The sequence below is a fragment of the Crinia signifera genome, chromosome 3 (assembly GCF_055691185.1).
Source record: "Crinia signifera chromosome 3, ASM5569118v1, whole genome shotgun sequence".
Classification (NCBI taxonomy): Eukaryota; Metazoa; Chordata; class Amphibia; order Anura; family Myobatrachidae; genus Crinia; species Crinia signifera.
Genome location: NC_139219.1, coordinates 278,130,572 through 278,150,706, shown reverse-complemented (window position 1 = coordinate 278,150,706; position 20,135 = coordinate 278,130,572). Strand labels below are relative to the sequence as shown.

At 45.8% G+C, this 20,135-nt stretch overlaps 1 protein-coding gene across 2 annotated transcripts in view; it reads right to left on the bottom strand.

The window, feature by feature from the left end:
* Positions 1-20,135, bottom strand: part of LOC146064547 (allantoinase, mitochondrial-like) — a 57,308-nt gene that overhangs the window by 30,643 nt on the left and 6,530 nt on the right. The window contains exons 3-5 of one of the 2 annotated variants that reach the window (XM_083178172.1): positions 19,800-19,951; positions 13,792-13,906; positions 3,540-3,686 (exon numbers count right to left, since the gene is read on the bottom strand). In XM_083178172.1, the coding sequence (XP_083034298.1) occupies positions 3,540-3,686; positions 13,792-13,906; positions 19,800-19,951 (414 nt within the window). The remainder of the gene's footprint in view (positions 1-3,539; positions 3,687-13,791; positions 13,907-19,799; positions 19,952-20,135) is intronic. The other variant, XM_083178174.1, reaches the window with a different exon arrangement.

Sequence of the window (20,135 nt, the reverse complement as noted above, 5' to 3'; positions counted from 1 at the left end):
GGCCTAGGCAGGCCGGTTGGGTAAATAGACAAGAAAATGGTGACCTCACCTGGTGAAGGTCCAAACACAGAGGAACTGTCACAACCTCTGCCGTGTATGCACTTACACTTACACCATAACTAAGCACTTATTAAGGCATATTTGGTGGGGCTTTTATTCTATGGCCTTTGGGGGTTATTCAGACCTGATCGCACAGCTGCTACTTTGCAGAGCCCTGCAATCAGGTATAGGCCACCCAGCAAGGCTGCCATAGGCCTGTGAAGATTCTGCAACCCTGTGATTAGCGGCAAACCCATTCGCAATCACCCACCATGGAATGATTTTTCCAGTGAGTGCAGTTTGTGCGTAGCCCAGGACTTACTCAGTGACTGCGATAGAAATAGGCTGCTTGGGTCTGAAGCTGATGTCACATGACTTCCCTTCAAAAGCCTGGAAATGCCTGTGTTTTCCCTGATACTCCTAGAAAACAGCCAGTCACTACCCCCAAACGCAGTCTTTCTTTCAAATAGCAGTATGCGTGTGCAGTCTATTGATTATCATTTGGCCTGTGAATTCGAAGCCATGCGATCATGTCTGAATAACCCCCATTGGCAAGGCTGCATGTTCTGGATGCCTGCTGTTCAAATCCATGATTCACTGTATTTTACAGCAGGGGGCCAGGGCTGGGATGATGCAATTAAACGCGACTCATGTCATTTAATCTCCCATCCGGATAATGGGAGATGACCTTCCCCATAGCCGGAGTGCTGGCTGTTGCTCCTAATTTTCCCCAGGGCTCCTCTGTTCCTCTTAAAGGCCCTTATTCTGGTTGGTGCGGTCGAGCCGCATATGCGGCTCCGACCGCACCAGACGTATCCCCGCCCACACTACGGATCGCCACGGCCGTCCGTACACGGACGGCTGGCGATCCGCACGAAAATGGTGGAGGCGTACGCCTCCACCATGGTGGGAGCTGCCCCCTGCATTCGATGGTCGACGACCATCGAAGGCAGGGCCGCACGCCGCGGCAGCTCCCGCAAGCTGAGACCACACGGACAATCGTCCGTGTGGTAGCTTGTATGGGGGCTGAAAGCTGACATCCGCCGACGTCAGCTTTCCGCCCCCATGAGTGGCGTCATGCCCTCATTACCATGCGTACGCCCCGCGTTTGCATGGGAACGCCCATGAAACGCGGGGCGTACACATAGGGAAATGAGGGGATGAAGCCCCTCACGCCCCTATACGCCCCCTTTGCGGCGGACGAAATCCGTCTGCGGCGAAGGGGGCTGCACATGCGCAGATTGACCTCTGCGCATGTGCAGAAGAAAAACATCGGCGGTACGGCCGCACGCGGGCCGTACCGCACGAATCAAAATAAGGGCCAAAGCCTCAGATGAAAATTGAGGCATTCAGAGGAAACATCATTCAGAAACCATAAGCAATAGACTTGCACAGGTCTGTGGGGTCCTTGACATCAAATGTGTGGGAGCCCCTATCAATAAAAGTGATATAATGGCAGTTATAAAAATAAAGGTTAATTTACCAATCAGCATTGTGACTGTGTTCAATTTTTAGGAAAGAAGATATAGCATTTTTTTGAAAGCCAGAGACAGTGCTATGAATCTTTGTATACTATATAGAATAGAATATATTTATTAATAGTAATAATAGAAGTTTGTTTTAACATAAACAACATTAGTAGATAGGTAGTAGGCCATCACCACAGAGGGTATCATTAGGTCTGTCCGGCGCCACACAACTCAAAGCCTGCTGCCAGCCAGTCACACACTGCCAGAGCCAATGATGAAGGAGCTGAGTAAAATGGCACCACCTCACTCTCAGCTCCTGGACGTCACTGCCGCCACGACGGTGACTGTGAAATCCCGCAAGAGCCTGACATTGACTTCAGCAGCACCTCCGCCGGGCAGCGCTGGCAGCGGCTGTGCAATGGGGAAATCAGAGACACTGGTCCGATTTCAGTACCAGGGGCGTGCATGATTTAGAGGGAGAGATGACCACCCCTGTCACCCCTCCTTGGATCCGGCCATGGACTTGCAGCTAGAGATTGGGCCTTATGATCACCTATCCCCTGCCATTTTATGTTGGTTAGCTTCATTCGAGACCCCTGTAAACAATGTACTACCGCTGTCTCAGGATCGTGATAATGGAGGCTCATTAGTGGAAAATGCCTTTTCTTTTATTTTCCATATATTACGTTTTATTTTTGTTTTTAAATTTTTTTTGACATGTATTTGTTTCTATTATTGGGGGGTTTTCTAATACCCCTTTCACACCAGCCTGAATTCCCGGGTTGGACCCGGGAACAACCCATGACTAGCGCTAGAGTGCAAGGTTCCCGGGCCAAATTCCCAGAAAAATTTCCCGGGAATCCAAACCTACTAGAAAGCAGGGTTGCTCCCGGGACCAGGCCGGGAAACAGGCCAGTGTGAAAGGTACTTACCCGGCATCCCGGCTTGATTCCATCTGGACAGCAGGTTCCATGGTCCAGGCGGTGGGGTCCGGGGTCCAGGGATCCGGACGGCGAGGTCCGGGTGGCGGGTCCGGGGTCCAGGCAGCGAGGTCTATGGATCCGGGGTCCAGGGGTCCAGACTGCAGGAATCCGGCAGAGGTGGCTGTGCGCTTGTAGCGATATTTGCTGGGCAGCGGGGCAGGAAGCGCTGCTGGATTTGAAAACACTGGTCGGACGCTCTCAGCCAATCAGCGTCCGGACAGTCTTTTCAAATGCTTTTCATGTCTCCCACCCTGTCCGGCAAATAGCACTGCCGCTGCCAGATCCCCGCAGTCTGGACCCCGGACCCCATCACCCGCTGCCCGGATCTTACCACCCGCTGCCCCCACATAGCAGAAAATGTAGGGACTAGCCCGGTGTGAAAGGGGCCAACCCGGGAATCATCCAGGGACAATATTTCCGGGAATGTCCCTGCAGTTTCTGGTGTTAAAGGGGTACAAGTGGAATTGAATTCCCTAGTGCTGCAGCCTGACAGAACGCATGACATAGATGATTGGTCAAATCTTCCAGGAAAAAGACTGCTGCCTGGCACATGAGTAGCACTCAGATATTTCATTGGCAAATTGGGGTGATACATTATTTCCTGCTGCAGCAATAAGGGGCGATATACTAATAATTACCATCTGTGCTTAGTAAATAGAGCCCTAGTTGTCTGAATATTTGCATTGAAGGATGACAATTGCACACGTGTTGAATTATAGAGACTACTTTCTCTTAAAATATTTGTTATGTATAATTAGGAATTATGGGGCAGATGTACTAAGACTGATAAAGTGATAATTTGGTGATAAAGTGGAAGGTGATAAAGCCCCAGCCAATAATTCCTAACTGTCATTTTCAAACACAGCTGATTACCTGGTGTGTTATCACCGCATTATCAGTTTGCCAGGCTTAATTCCTCTGCCCCTGTATGTAGCTTTATACAACTCACATACATGTGGACTGTCCAAAAAATGAAGAAAATGGAAAAGTACAAACGGCCTCATTATGTTCAATAAGCTATAGAAAGAAGCATGCATGCAGCACTAACCAGTAACACACTGTTGGTCCCCTGCAATTCAGCCATGGCTGTGTGCAGATCCATTAGACTGACATGAGGAAACTCTGGCACTCCGCTGTTGATAAGGAAGCACTTAAATCCGGGCACCCCAGCGTGCAGCATTGGCATTAGCTCCGCCTTTAACAGGAGGCATCAGAAAATTAGTAGCAATGTCATTACATAGCTCAATACATAGGATAACATTGATCATGAGAATGGTTGAGAGTCTCTGAGAAAGCTCTAGTTTGTTACATCTACTGTTGACTAGACACCCACCCCAAGCAGCTACTATATCCAAGTATCGCTTTTCCAATATTAACATAGCAAACTATGCTTTCAGTTGAAGAACGGAATGACTGAGATAGGCATGTAGTGGGTTAAACATCCCAGGCCGTGATGACCTAGTGAAGCATGTGACAGCATCCAATAAGGATGCAGGGATGGCAAAGTTAGCTGGGGATATGAGCTGCAGGAGGAGTCTCCCTCTTTTTCCTGAGTTTCCCCTCTCCCCTGCCCTTTATTTGGATGTGGGTGGGTGTTTCTTTACGTTGGCTGTGTGGCTGGAAAGAATGGCAGTTTAATTGATTTAAGGTCTTTGTTAAATGATGATTCGTTGTTTATAGCTGTTCTTCGGTGCGCTCATCTTCATTGACTATAGGCCTTCACTGGATCACCCGGTCCGGGATAGCGACACCACCCGGACGGGTGGTCAGTCAATGTAGAAGGCTGGGGGGATACCGCTTGTTGTTAGGATATTTGTTGATTAGGTAGGATAGTTATGAGTGGAGCGTAAATAATTAACCGTTCTTTCTTGGCCTCCATTAATTTATTACAATTAATTATATTAGTTTAAAGTTCATTAATAAATACAGCTAAAATTTTCTGCCAAACCTAAGTCTCCGAGTCATTATTTTGGGTTTAAGTTAAGTGTTAATTATCATGCAAACACAAGGTCACACATCAGTTGCTAGGATGTTTATACATTGTATTCGATCCAAGTCTACTAGAGTCTTCCTGATGCACTTCAGGGCTCACAAGGGAGCTCACTATCGGTAAAAAATTGGCTACATTATTTTCAGAATTAAGGTAAAATAATACAAATTTGCACCATTACATGATTTTAGCCTTTTTTAATGATATTTTTTAAAAACATAAAACTGAATCCAAAACAAAACACTTAAGGGTTGTTTTGCCAAACCAAAGAACAAATAAATAATGGTGGTATTGGCAAAAGCAAGACACAAGGGTCTAGGCCCATCTCTAATTAAAACAAACAAATATAACAATAAAGTAGGAAGGAGCTGGGGACAGTTCAGAGGCTGCATGCAACCTCAATGTCACCTGCTGTCCAACCTTGGTCTACAAGGAAAATATAGTCCTCTGCCTTCTTAATGATGCTTTGAGTGACTGTCCACCAGTGGGGCTGCACCCATTGTCTGGGCAGAGCTACAGCTAGCTAGTACTCACTACCATAGTTGTATAAACATTTACTGCCACTTCTAAACAGGTCAGTTATGTTCCATTTTCTAACATGAAGTTTGTTACCTGTATTCTACCGTATTCGATATAAAATATTTTTACTTATACAAAAGGCCATAAACCAAAACTACACCAACAAATTTCTCTTCACTTATCTCAAAAGCTCTCCCAACTCAACCTCTTCACAGAACCTCTACTTCTCTAATCCACACGCATTATTTACTCGCATTCACGATGAAACGCTTTATGGAATGCCCTCCCACGCACCATAAGACTCTCCTCTATTCTCCAAACCTTCCAGCGTTCCCTGAAAACTCACCTCTTCAGGTAGCTTTCCATATTCTAGAACTGCACACATTACATTCATAAACCTTTCCTATCCAATGATATCTACAATATACAGTCCAAACATATCTTCACTTATGTTTCTCTCACCTTTACACCCTCCTGACCCCTGGCCATCATTCTTGGGTCACTGTATCATACAGCCCACCAAGGACCTTTGCAATCTGATGGACCATTATGCAATAGGTAACACCTTTTTTATGTATCAATGCCTATTTGTAAGTTTGAGAGCAGGGCCCTCCTACCATATTGACTGTCTGTAAATAACCAGTTTGTTTTATCACTATTTCCAATTTTAAAGCGCAACAGAACCTGCTGCGCTGTATACAAAACTGTTAGTAAATAAGTTTACTAAATGTATAACTGCTGGCAGATGAGGAGTCTGGGGAGACACATCGCCACAGAATAGGAAGACAGTTGGTTCAAAACAACTTTTTACGGAATGGTGGCTTTTTAGAAAATAAGGATTTTACCATTAAGGGGCTGGGGCAGGTTACTGGAACATTATTTTACAATTAGAGCCCAAGGACACGGGGAAATGGGGGGGTTAAAAACAATATTTTAACATATTATTTTAAAAAAAATACCTTTTAAACTTTATTAAATAAACAACAATTTCTGAGGAGTTCAGTGGTTAATGTGAACAGGGGCGTAACTAGAATCTTGTGGGCCCCAAAGCTAAATCTTCTTAGGGGCCCCCTCTCCCCCCCCACCATTGTCACTACAATACCTCTTAAGAGGGCCATGGGGACTTCCGGTGGGCGTACCCAGCTAATGGCCGCATTCTAACTGAGCTCTCCAGCCCCGGGACCTTCACCGACACCCAGGGGCTCACACACGGGCGGAGAGGACGTGGAAAGTGCCCACATTCTCGGCCAAGGAGATAGTGGTGGGTAAGAGGCGATTGCCCAGCTCCCCACAGCAGTAATATCCCCGGAACCCGCGGCAGTAAGGAGACGCCGCTTCGGAGCGGGCGCCATATTGGATGCGCACCGCTCGTCCACGGAGAGAAGCAGCGGCGACGGCAACCGGGACCACGGCATAGCGCGACCTGACAGCACCCGGCGGCGTGAACAGGGGACTCACCGTCACCGCAAGCAACACCCCAGCAACATCCCTCGCTAACCGCTCGGCGCATGACGTCGGGCCGGGCGCAGAGGAGCCAGCAGCACCCGGGCCGGGAGCTGCATCAGACAGAGACGCGTCAGCCGGGTGAGACATCCCTGGACACCTCGGGCGGCGGTTCGCCGGCGGGGCCCCCCCCCCTGGAGCTACAGTACACCAGCCATTAGAGAGGCAGAACAGAGACGGCCGGACGCCATCTTGGCTGTGGCAGCGCGTCCTACAGGCAAGTGACTGGGGGGGGCGGCGGGACACCTCAGCGGGCTGGGTGCCCCACACATCTCCCCCCACGCTGCAACGCCCCTAAACCAAAAGCCTGGCAGACACCACATAGCCGCTGCTCCAAAGGGGGTCACCGCGGTTGAACGGCCGCCATCTTAGTCACTGGCAGCGGAGGAGCACAGCTCCGACACCAAGAGTGGACATCACCTGAGGCACCCCCATCCCCCACACCCTTCACCAGCTCCACACAATCTCGTCCAGCGACAGAGAGCATTAAAATCTAAACGCTGTACAGGCTGGGGAGGCACACTGAAGAGGCGTAGTGCTCTATGTACACCGAACTGCCGCTAAAGATCCTAACAAGTCACCGCACGGCCTCATGAACTGTTAATCGGTTTACTAAAATCCACGCTGTGCACCAGACAGAGCTCACACTGTCCCCCTGTGAAAAAGTACAGTAACATTTACAAGTGATTACAACAAACCACTCATCCCCATATTGGTAATTAATACAAGAACAACTGCAGCTGACGGGGCATTCCCTAAGCCCTAAGCCACAGATCAACTAGTCGGGCACCTCTACAGCATACGGGCCCATCTCAAACAAGCAGACCGACGATGGATAAATATGTAGGAAAAGCGAATAAAGGAGGAAGGGGTGGGACCGCTGCCAAAAATAAAGAAGCGAAAGCTACTTCGCCCCACACGACTACCCCGCCAGCCTCGCCCATAGACAAACGAACGCCAAGGGACCCTGAACCCCCAACGGATAACACCGTGGCAACAGCACATATCCAAGAAATTGCCGCAGTGCTCTCGCCCCTGCTGGACAAGAAACTCGCAGGAATACGGGAAGCCATAGAGTCGGTGGTAGCGCAGCTGGGGGAGTATGGCCCGAGATTTGAGGAGGCGGAGCAGCGCATCTCCAACGTAGAGGACGATCTTGCAGCAGCCAAAAACACAATAGCGCAGCAGGAGTCCACTATCACAGCCATACAGGCAAAGCTGGAAGATTTAGAAAACAGAGACAGGAGGAACAACCTACGCCTGATAGGCCTGCCAGAATCGGTCAAACACCGTGACCTGCTGCAATTGGTCTCTAAGTGGCTGCCGGGAGAACTCCAATGTTTACCAGCCTCAGGCACAATGCAAATTGAAAGAGCTCATCGAATAGGCCCTGACCCCCAAGATAAACGGCGAAGACCGAGACCAGTCATCTTCAAATTCCTCAACTATCTGGAAAAAACGGCAGTGCTGGAGGCATACCGGAAAAAAGGAGATCTACAGTACCAGGGCGAGAGACTACTATTGTTTCAGGACTTCTCGTACCAGGTAGCGATGAAACGTAAAGAATTTGCGCCGGTATGCAAGGCACTCTTCGATTCAGGTATGCGCTTTGCCCTGTTGTACCCGGCAAAGTTGAGAATCCAACATGACACCAAGCACCACTTCTTTGACACAGTGGGGTCAGCACAGAACTTTTTGGACTCAATCAGCAAGGAATCACCCCCAGCAATGGACTCCGGGTGACAACCTGCTCTAAGGACTTGCAAGTATATACCCATACATGCGATGCATAATGTTGGTAATGTTATGGTACTGCTGGTTATGTTTTACACTGTTAGATGCAAAGACCCTACTGGGTCCGGTTGCCCAAGCGGCAGATAAGATTGTTAAAATTTCTCCCCCTCTCCCCCCTCTCACCCTTAGGCTTAAGCAAAATGTTGACATGTTTTTCAGGCCAGGTTGGCCTGACAACTGGGTTCATAAAAATATAAACTTTGATAGAACTGTTAGGTACATTTTAGCACATTTGAATGGGTCACACGTAAGAGACACCAATAGAATTTATGTGATGGAGATGCCTCTGCTCGCTGGGACGGAGGCGTCGACACCAAAACAAAAGGACACACTTGTTAAGCTTCCACGAACTGGCATAGGTTAGGATGGGCACACACATTAACGCCACATCAATCACACGCACACAATTACGGTTCCTGACATGGAACGTAGAGGGCCTGAACTCCCCGATCAAGAGGAAAAAAGTTTTGCAACATTTAAAGAGGTTGAAACCAGATGTAGCGGTGCTGCAAGAAACGCACTGGAAGAAAGGGGATCCTAACGTCCTTAGGGGAAATTGGTTCACTAAAACTTACGAGGCCTCATACACAAGTAAGAGACGGGGAGTTCTCATTATTGTCAACAACTTGGTGAGGCACGAGGTGTTGGACACTTTAGAAGACCCAGAAGGGCGGTATGTATTTTTGAAAATAAGGTTGGAAGGGGAATTGTATACTATTGTGACATTGTATGCGCCCAATGGTCCCAACACAGTTTTTTTCACAGAATTGTTTGTCCAACTACAAAACTGGGCGGAAGGCCAAATTGTGATAGGAGGAGATTTTAACACCACCCTTAACCGATCCTTGGATAAAAGTAATAATGGGGAAAGGGTCACACCACCTCCCGCACTAGACTTAATGATGAGCTCGATGGGTCTCTCGGACCCGTGGCGCTACTTACACCCCGTTGAGCGGGACTATACCTTTTATTCCCACCCCCACAACACCTCTTCGAGGATAGACTTCTGGTTAATTCCCACGCACACCTTAAACAGAGTCATAAAGGCAAAAATTGAACCCATTTTAGTCTCAGACCACGCCCCCACTTGGTTCGAACTGGCACTACTTACCCCCTTTCACTACTCCCATAATTGGAGATTTCCATCATACTTGGCAGATTCTCCCGATTTTCAATCAGAACTGAAACAACACTTCCTTAACTACACGGATGACAACATCCAACACATAGAAGACACCAGTTTGTTTTGGGCAGCATCCAAACCTGTACTAAGGGGACATATTATTGCACATGTAGCTACTAGAAAAAAGACGATGAACGCTCGCTTCCTAGAATTGAGCGCTACTGTCTCTGAAACTTACGCTGAATTGCTAAGAAACGACACCCAGGCCAACAAACAAAGCTATCAAGATGCCAAAGCATTGTATGACACCCTATGCACAGAGAAAGCGCAAGGCTTGCTAGACTTCCAAAAGCACCGATATTTTAGATGGGGAAATAAATCTGGAAAGTTATTAGCCTCTATAGCCCGTGGACAGAGACCCCACCCGCATATAAATAAAATAAAGATAGGCCAAACACTCCACACAAACACAACGGACATTGCAAACTCCTTCTTAGATTACTACAAGGAACTATACTCCCCGCCAAACGATCACCCAGCACTAGGCATGGACTTCCTCAGGAGAGCGTCCCTACCAACCTTAACCCAATCGGAAAGGGACGCCCTGATAGCCCCCATCACAGAAATGGAACTAGAGAACACAATAAAAGGCCTCCCAAAAGGCAAGACACCAGGCCCAGATGGTCTGGGAGCAGAATATTACAAGATACTCCTACCACATCTTAAAACACATTTGATGTCACTTTACAACTCTATATTAGATGGCAGTAGCCCTCCTCCCCCCGACTTTAATCAGGCTCGCATCATCCTGCTCCCAAAGCCAGGCAAGGAGGCGGACCTGGTGGGCTCCTATCGGCCAATCTCCCTGCTAAACCAGGATTTAAAAATACTAACCACAATAATAGCCAACAGGCTGCAGGGTGTACTGCCAAAGTTGCTTCACCCATCCCAGACAGGCTTTGTAAAAGGCAGATCTTCAGTACACAATATTAGACAAGTAATAGCCGCCATCACCAAAGCCCATAGAGCGAACAATGGAAACTCCCTGCTTGTCAGCTGTGATGCTGACAAAGCATTCGACAGAGTGTCTTGGGCCCATCTCTTGAGGGTGCTACACACACAACAGTTTGGAGTAAGTTTCATATCCTTTTTTCGTAGACTTTACCACAACCCCACAGCAGTTCTCACTGTAAATGGTCTAAACACCTCTAACTTCACCTTGGCCAGGGGCACTAGGCAAGGATGCCCACTCTCCCCGTTACTGTTTGATCTTGCAATTGACCCACTGATCAGGCTTATTCACCTTCAGAGAGACTGGCAGGGGATAAGATGTGGGGATGTGGAGATGAGGGTCTCGGCATACGCGGATGACCTTCTGCTTTACTTCTCCAATCCACAGGAAGCATTTCCTGGTTTTCTTAAATTGATGAGTGAATTCGAAGACATATCAGGTTTTAAGATCAATAAATCCAAAACCAAGGCACTGGCACTACATAGAGGGGCCAAGACGGGATGGCAAATAGAATTTCCTTTCCTGTGGGCAGGGGGCTCCCTTACATATCTGGGTTTAACAATACCAGCAGACCCGACGCGATTATATGAAGTAAATTACCCATCCTTAATTACCAAAATATTGTCAGACTTTAGATCTTGGAAAGCTTTGCCTCTGTCATATCTGGGGAGGTGCCATATGATAAAAATGATCACTTTCCCGAGATTACTGTACACCATCCAGATGCTCCCACTCTTATTAACGGACACAGACCTGCGCACCATCAATACAGCATTCAGTAAATTTATCTGGGAAGGGAAGAAACCGAGAATCTCCTTATATAAATTGTCACAACATGTATCCTTGGGAGGGGTAAACTTACCGTGTATTAAGAGCTATATGCTGGCAGCCAATTTTAGATATGCCATTGATTGGATTAATCTTACCAACAATTATGCGGACACGGTGCTTGAACAAGCCATGTGCCCAAATATCCCGTTGCCGAGCCTTCTCCACATGAGACCTACAGACTATCCACCTGAGGTAGCAGGGAATACACTGCTGACTACAACGTGTAAAACATGGAGGATGACGCGCTCACGGTTAAAACTGTCCACACACGATACTATTTTTAATTCAATTTATTATAATATAAACTCTGGCAGAAGTATAATCCAAAACAGGGGCCTGACCAGACGCTGTGAGGCAATGGGACTCAGACAGCTGCATCACTTTATGTGTAACGAGAGCGACCCCATCCTATCTTACCAACAAATTTGTGAAAAATACCCAGAAGTTAATCTGCCCATTTATGTATACTTCCAGTTAAAAAGTCATGTAGCCAGTCAAATCAGAAAGATTCCAGAGACGGACTTGGCGGCAGGTCTGGATGTGATGATCAAACATGCACAATCCAGACCATGTAGCACTTCTTTACTATATCTCCATATTAAAAGACAGATTGACATAGACAGCCTTGACTCAGGGATGGCAAAGTGGACCATAGACCTGCCGGCCATATCATTGTCTTCCCTGTTATCGGCATTTGTAAGGCTGAACAAGACAATGATATCAGCCTCCTACATGGAGATGCAATACAAACTTCTGCATAGGGTATACTATACTCCAAAGAGAAGACAGTTAATGGGCATAGCGGAGGATTCATGCTGTTTTAAATGTAAGACCCCAAACGCCGACATATTACATTGTATGTGGAGCTGTCCGGAAGTAAGAGCATTTTGGGACACGGTGTGTACTTATGTCAAATCACAATATAATGTCACATTTTCCGTCACACCTGAGTGGGCGCTATGGGATGTATACCCAACCCCTAATGCAGTCCGCCAATCTGCAGGGCAAAGAAAGTTTCTAGCAAAAATTGCTGCAGCGGCGCGTAAAACTATCTTATCACAGTGGATAAATTCTAATACACTGTCCATATCCTTGTTAACGCCCCGGATAACACACTTATTTCAAATGGATTGGCTGGAGATGTCCCTGAATAAAGACGCAAGGGCCCAAAAATTCTTCGCTATTTGGTTACCACACGTAAAATCACTGCCAGAACCTGTAAAAGCCACCCTAAGGAAGGCCGTACAACTAACCTCCTGGTACAACCTAATGATACTACAACATAATACCTACCCCTTTTAACAAGACCCTCAGGCGTGACGAAAATGTAGATGTGCGTGCAAAGAAAATGTATATGCTGTTTTCTTTTCTTACCCATCCGAAAGTGACTTGTGTGACCCACGAAATAAGGAACGACAATCAATGTTTGAGTTAGATTCTTTTAATATGTTTTTGACAAAAGTATAACTTTCACTGTTCAAATTATACAAATGTAACTATGATGGCTATGTTCTCGAATAACTGTAATAATGTTCATTGGTTTGTACCGTGCAGTTCATCAATAAAAATTATTAAATAAAAAAGAGGGCCATGGGACAGGGGTGGTGTTGGAGGGAGGGAGAGAGCATGCTATCACCTGCAGGGATGGGGGGGGGGGGGTGGGGGTTGGCTGCACAGGGGGGAGCAGGCTGTGACCTGTAGCGTGGGTGGTCAAAGTCACAGGAGGGTGCAGGGGAGTAGACTATCGCCTGCAGGGATTAGGCGGAGAGGGCCGCAGGTACAGGACAGAGCAGGTGGCAGGATGTCACTAGCACAGTGATAGGATGGTGGGGGGAGCAGACAGGCTGTCATCTGCAGGGGTGAGGGAGGGTTGGTGTCTGACACTTGACTGGGAAGGGGGGGGGCACGCACTGGCATGCCAACAGGTTACCTTTTTGTGGTCACTGCACTGGGTGTGTGCAGCCAGCAGACATCCGGGCCCATGCTGCGCTGGTTGGACTAAAAGGTGCTCGAAGAGCGCTGACTCACCCTCCCTCCGCGCACAACACAAGAAGCCGCACTGCAAGTGAAGTACTCGGAGCTGCCGGGTGCCGCAGGTCACATCTCAGCGAGCACCCGGCAGTTGTGAAAGGCAGCTGCAGCGCCCTCTAGTGTGGCGCTTTAGTTTAAGCAGACTGCCTTTCCTTTTACGCCACATGCCGCCCTCCAACCCGCTCTCCCTCTCACCCAGGAACTAAAATTGCTGCGGCGGCGGCATCGCACTGCAGTGATAATTAAAACAAAAAGGGTGCAGGGGGATTGGCTGCTAGGCCCCCGGGCCCCCCGAGCCGAAGGGCCCCATAGCAGTTGCATCCCCTGCACCCTCCATTGTTACGCCACTGAATGTGAACAAGATCTAAACACTATTGTAGTAGTGATTTGCAGCTGGAGAGAACACGGATCTGCCAGAATGCAGATCCTGCACCCAAAACAAGTAGAGAAACAGCATTCCAAGTCAGCAAAGATTTGGAGGAAGAGCTTATCCTTACCTGATTATCAGGAATAACTCCTCCCCAAAATGCGACATCCACGTAGCATTGTCCTTCAGCAGCCTGAAGCTTGGTGTTGAAATTGCTTACAGAGGTGGTAGGAGGGAGGCTGTTTCTGCAAATACAGTAAAACTATGTTTACATTTAAATAAAATACTATTTGGTTTATCATTTTATGCAAAAAGCAAACATTTGAGGTGAGATGTAACAGGATGAGAGGTTTGGTAAGAAATTTCCAGGTGTTTTTGAAGCAAAAATGATTTACACTGCAAAATCAAACTGGATTTGCAGTGTAAATGATTGCCGCTTTAAAAAACTGGAGATTTCTTACCAAATCTCTCACTTTCTAAATCTCTCATCCTATAAAATTTCCCCCTTTATATATAATAATGTATATGTTTCTTATGTAGACTTTTTATCCAGTTTTTATTTATATAAAACTAAAGGGCAGATTTAGGATCGCTTGCTGCGATCCGAATTCGCAACCGGCGCCGATGGTCGGGGTTTGCGCAAGTACAAACCCCGGCACTGAACGGCTTTGGTGAGTTACACACTCGCTGGAGCCGTTCGTTGCAGGGAGGAAGGGAAGGGGGCGCAAACGGGGCCGGAGGAGGTGAGTCCCCATTAAAACGCTGGGTGTTCCCCTGGGAGCGCAGGCGGGCTGATGTCTGCCGGGGGTGGGGCGGCTGATGTCTTCGGTGAAATAAAAGTCAGTTCAGACTGACTTTTATTTCTGAAGGCAGAAGAAATCATTCGATGGTCGGTGACCACTGAATGTTTTCTCCTGCTTGCGGCCGCCTGCCAGGGGATGTGTTAGTGAACTGGCCAGGCTCGAACGACAGCTGCTTAGCGAGCCTTGCTGACTCCGGCCCTAAATTCCCAAATCTGCAATACGTAATTACTGAGATAATCTGAGCGATATGAGAACAGCTGGTGGCATTTGGACCGATGCTGTTCTTGTAATATAGGATTTCCCATGCATAGCTGAGTTACCCAGAAAATAATATCTCTGACCGGGGGAGGATGGGAGGGGCATCTTAAATAGGGAGACGCCCTATCTTCACCAGATTCAGGGCCTATCTCACTATGATAAATCTAAAAGTATAGTATAGAATTAGATTTGGGTGAGTTATTTTATTTCTGTGCAGGGAAAATACTGACTGCTTTATTTTTACACTGCAATATAGATCTCACTTTGAAGTAAAACCCCACCCAAATCTAATTCTCTCTGCACATGTTACATCTGCCCCACCTGCAGTGCACATGGTTTTGTCCATCTAAGAAGGAATTTGTCAGAAAGAGTGAACCAAAATAACCCCCATTATCTCTTTTTATTTTCTGCTTGTGCATTTTTTGAGTATTAAATTGTTAATAAGATGATACTATGCCAGCTCTTTTCTATTTCCATGATGCATCTTCATTTCCTATTCAAGTGCATTTGATATAACTATAAGGATATAATGCAAATTTTGTACACGGTAATAAGTGTTTTCAAAATAAAATACCCATTATAGAGTCATTTTGCTTACATTTTTACTTTTTTAATTGTCTCTGGTGACAGTTGCTTACTAAAAAAGTGTAAACGGGCAACTTCACTAACCAGTACCACTTTTCACAATATCAAAAAGAAAAAAAATGTGAAAATATTTTATTAGAACAGATCTCAAAAAAGAAATGTTGTTAAAAAAAAAAATCACCATTGAATAAAAATGCATTATTCATATAATGAGGCATTGTTACATTAAAAGTCATATAAAAGTCTGATATGTGTGTGTGTGTGTGTGGGGGAGATACAATATACCACGGTTCATAATTATTATATGGTATATTTGATAAAAAATGGTTTATAAAATAAAACAACCCCCCCCCCCACACACACACACACAATCACCTTTCTGCCCTCCTCCATGGCATTTTAGTGTCACTTTCACATAATGCCCCTAGTAGTACCACTTACACATAATGCCCCTAGTAGTGCCACTTACACATAATGTCCCCGGTAGTGCTCCTTACACACATAATGCCCCCAGTAGTGCTGGTTGCTCATAATGCCCCCAGTAGTGCCAGTCACTCATAATGCCCCCAGTAGTGCCACTTGCTCATAATGCACCAAGTACTGCCACTCTCTCATGGTGCCCCCAGTAGTGCCCTGCTCATAATGCCCCAAGTAATACTCACCCCCCACTGGCCTGCCCACTCCGCATCCCCCTGCGCCACGAGTCCGTCTGAAGCGACGAGAGTGGACAGCACACTTCCCCTGCCCTTCACTATGCCATTTCAAATATGAAGCCAGCTTGTGCCATGAGCCAATCGGAGCTCGCAATAAATATTGCAATGTATCACAATTATAACTCAAAAACGTATATTCCTTGGATATACACTTCGTGTGGTAACTATACAAAGATACAGGCTGAGTATCCCTTATCCAAATACCAGGTTGAGTATCCCGTATCCAAAATGCTCGGGACCAGGAGAATTTTGGATAGTGGATTATTCCGTATTTCGGAATATTTTTTATATTTCAATGATGTTTTTTAAAGTATCTTGCATTTATGCTGTATAAACACATCAAACACATGAAATGCACACAAATATTTTTAATTTGTTCAAAAAACAAGGTTTCAAAACATGAAACAAAATTTGTGTACTATCTCAAATATTGAATTTGAATGTCAAGCAATCATTTTCTTGTACATATATAGTGCCAATTACATATCATATCCTCAGTAGTGCTGTTACATATGTCCCCAGTAGGTTTTTATTGGTTTTCGGAATAATTTGGATAACGGATATTCGTATACGGGATCAACCTGTATCCGTTATCCAAATTATTCCAAAAACCAATAGTTTCCAGAATTTACTTTTTTTTTTTTGCTAAAACCTACTGGGTATATCTGTAACTGGCACTGCTGGGGACATGGTATGTAACTGGCACTAAATATTTGCAAGAAAATGATTACTTGGCATTCAAATTCAGTTTCATGTTTTAAAACCTTGTTTCATGAACAAATAAAATCTCTTTTTGTGTATTTCATGTGTTTGATGTGTAAACCTCCAGAACATACCTCATTTAAATATAAAAAATATTCCAAAATACGGAATAATCCGTTGTCCAAAATTCTTCTGGTCCCGAGCATTTTGGATAAGGGTTACTCAAACTGTATAATACTCATCTACCCATAAAAATGTTCTCTGCATATCTGCTAGTTAAGGTTTTAGCATATATGATATATTATTTTATGTTTATGCAAACCTTGATGATCACAGCAAGTTGTGTTATTTTGTAAACATTTTTAATAAATATATCATATATTGAATATGTGGTATATTGTATTTTTTCCCCCACAGACTCCACAGACTTTCTATATGACGAATTACAACAGCACTGTGTCTAATAAATGTGGGTTATTTTTGATCCATTTTTAATTAACATACTGTATGTTCACATGCAAATGTGTAGTGGTTTTTGCAGCTGAGTTATCCTTTCCTTTATAACTTGTATTAATCTTTATAATTCAGTAGTGCCAGGCCACTGTTTTGTCAAAACATGGCAAATGTTATTCACAAGGGTACGCATGTATTCTACAAACATCGCAGCCTTTTAATCTGGGTATACATTAGACCAGCGGATCTCAAACTATTTTGCTCTGGGACTACCATCAGACAGTAAATATTATGGGAGAACCCCAACGTGTTACTGCAGAATGTCCGCCATATGTGTGATCAGCAGACCGCACATGCACAGTAGCATTGCAGTGGCACAAAACAAGTGATGTGACCACTAATGTGATATGGAGAGAATGGGTAATAGGGGATGGAAGGTGTCAGAGGGATGTAAGAGCGAGTTTTCCACTGGTCCCCGCCTTTCCTCATCCTCCACATATACCATAAAGTCTGTGCTCAGCGCTCCTCTCCATCCCTCTCATCTTCCCCTGCTGCTGTTTTCTGGAACCACCCCTTCTGGTGCCATGGATGACCCGAACCCCCCATGATGCTTCACAGATTCAGTCCTGTTTATTAAGGGCAGGTTCCCCTACCTCTTTTATCTGTAAGTTTCCTACAGCTCAGAAGCCCCAGGACCCGGGCGTGTCCTCGCTGCCACTTGTGTGCCCTCTGTGGATATCTGCATGTAAATGGAGGAGTGCAGCTTGCTTGTGGAAGTGGCGGCAGAAGCTGCATGGGACACAGGGAGGCAGACCGCTGGAGTGGGGTCATAGCTGCCTCATGACTCTTCAGATCTCTAAGCCAGTGATGCAAAGAAGTAACAGACAATTGAACTGATTTTTCAGACTCCTTGGATCACTGACAGATCAGATGAGTCATTAGCCTCAGAGTCATCAACATGGAGTCACGACCCCATGCTGATATGGTCAGGAACCTCTTTGGGGTCAGGACTCGCAATTTGAGAATGGCTGCATTAGATGATAACTCGGAGGATTTATCATTTTGACCTGAATCGGAAAAATAAATCATTCACATGGTCCAGTTTGTACACATTATATCATAAGTCCAGGAATTCAAAGGAAATCGGTATGGCCATCTCACATCATCGTTTATGAAGCAGTGGCGTCACATGGAGGGTGCAGGGAGGTGGGCCACACCGGGTGTTGTTACCTGCCAAGGTTGGACACCAAAGTGCCAACTCTTCTGTAGTGACAGGAGCCGGTGCTGCACTGTAACATTATGTGCAGCACCAGACTCCTGCCACTGTGGAAGGTGCCAGCTCTGCAGTCATACTGGTATGAAGGGCAGCCTGGATCTCTAGAGCCCACTGAGTAACAAAGCTGGGGTTCAAGCCACAAGGCTACGAGCCCTACCCACGAGATCATGCCCCTACCCGCGAGGCCACACCTCTGTTTACAGACGTGCGGCTTTGCTGTGCACTCTAGGTAAGTCCATGCACCAGTGTCAATACAGGTAGGAACACTGCTTGGGGCCAGTTTGGGATCAACCTACCAATGTCAAGATATTAAATACAATTAGAATTGGGAATAAATGTTAACCAAAGCCATTTTCTAATTTACAATAAAAAAATAGTTCATATATAAGCTCCACTGAAAATACTAAATTGTAAGAATTTCCTATCACCTGAATCACGCATAGCTGCCTCCCCTCCTGCATTCTGCAGGAGACTCCCTGAAATAGCAGCAATCTCCCTCTCTCCCTCATTAGTCTAGCAATCTCCCTCATTTCACCTAGCCCACATTACACTGTTACATCATAGTTACCTCCCCTCCTGCAGGAGACTCCCTGAAATAGCAGCAATCTCCCTCTCTCCCTCATTAGTCTAGCAATCTCCCTTACACTGTTACATTATAGTTACCTCCCCTCCTGCATTCTGCAGGAGAATCCCTGAAATAGCAGCAATATCCCTCTCTCCCTCATTAGTCTAACAATCTCCCTCATTTCACATAGCACACATTACACTGTTACATTTTTTTGGGAAAAAAGGAATGAGAGATAGATACATTTACATTGAATCATCAGTACCATTCCCCAGCACTTTACCAAGTATAGTAGCTCTTACTAACTGCTTTGGGGCTCATCTACATTTGGATATAAGTCATTTTAAAAGATTCCTCTCAGATGTAGCAGTACACACCAACGCTTCGAGGTGCCACATTCACAATCTCTTTTCACAATCTCTCCATATATGGAACTAGACACACCCTTTGGGTGGAGCATGGCACGCCGCCTCAGTGGGGCACTGTGCAAAATTCTATTACCAACTATAATCTCCCTGAAATAGTTTTCAAAAATAGGCAAGTGTGAATGTAAATTCTTATTGTAACTTCCACTAAGATATTCCTATGGCCATGCGGCCTAACGCCAGACATGCTCCTGGTATTTTCTGCTCCTTGTACAGCTTGTGATGGGTACTCTTGCTCAGACCTCACCCCACTTAAACTTGCCACCACTACAGTTGGGTAGTATAATAGATTTGCCGGATCAGAGGTAAAAGTGTATTTGGAATTTGATCAGCCCCTTTGTTACAGTACTTTCCGTACAGTGGCATATCTACGATGGTAGTGATTCCTCCAGCAGCAGCAGCCAATGTGGCAGTCCGATAACCCTCCCAGTCAGTACGCCCAGGCTCATTAACATGTACATGTGGGTCAATGATGCCAGCCATGACCACAAGGTCTCCAACATCCAGCAACTGTTGAATGGAAACAACATCATAAGAAAACAAAACAGATATAAATGAGTATCAACAGCTAGCCTATCTGTCAGATGTCATATCAGTCATAGTTAGTTGCCACCCTTTCTGTTTTACACAGGATCGTCCTGTAATTGTGACATGTGTCCTGAATTGATTCAATACAGCATGCTGTTTCTCATGT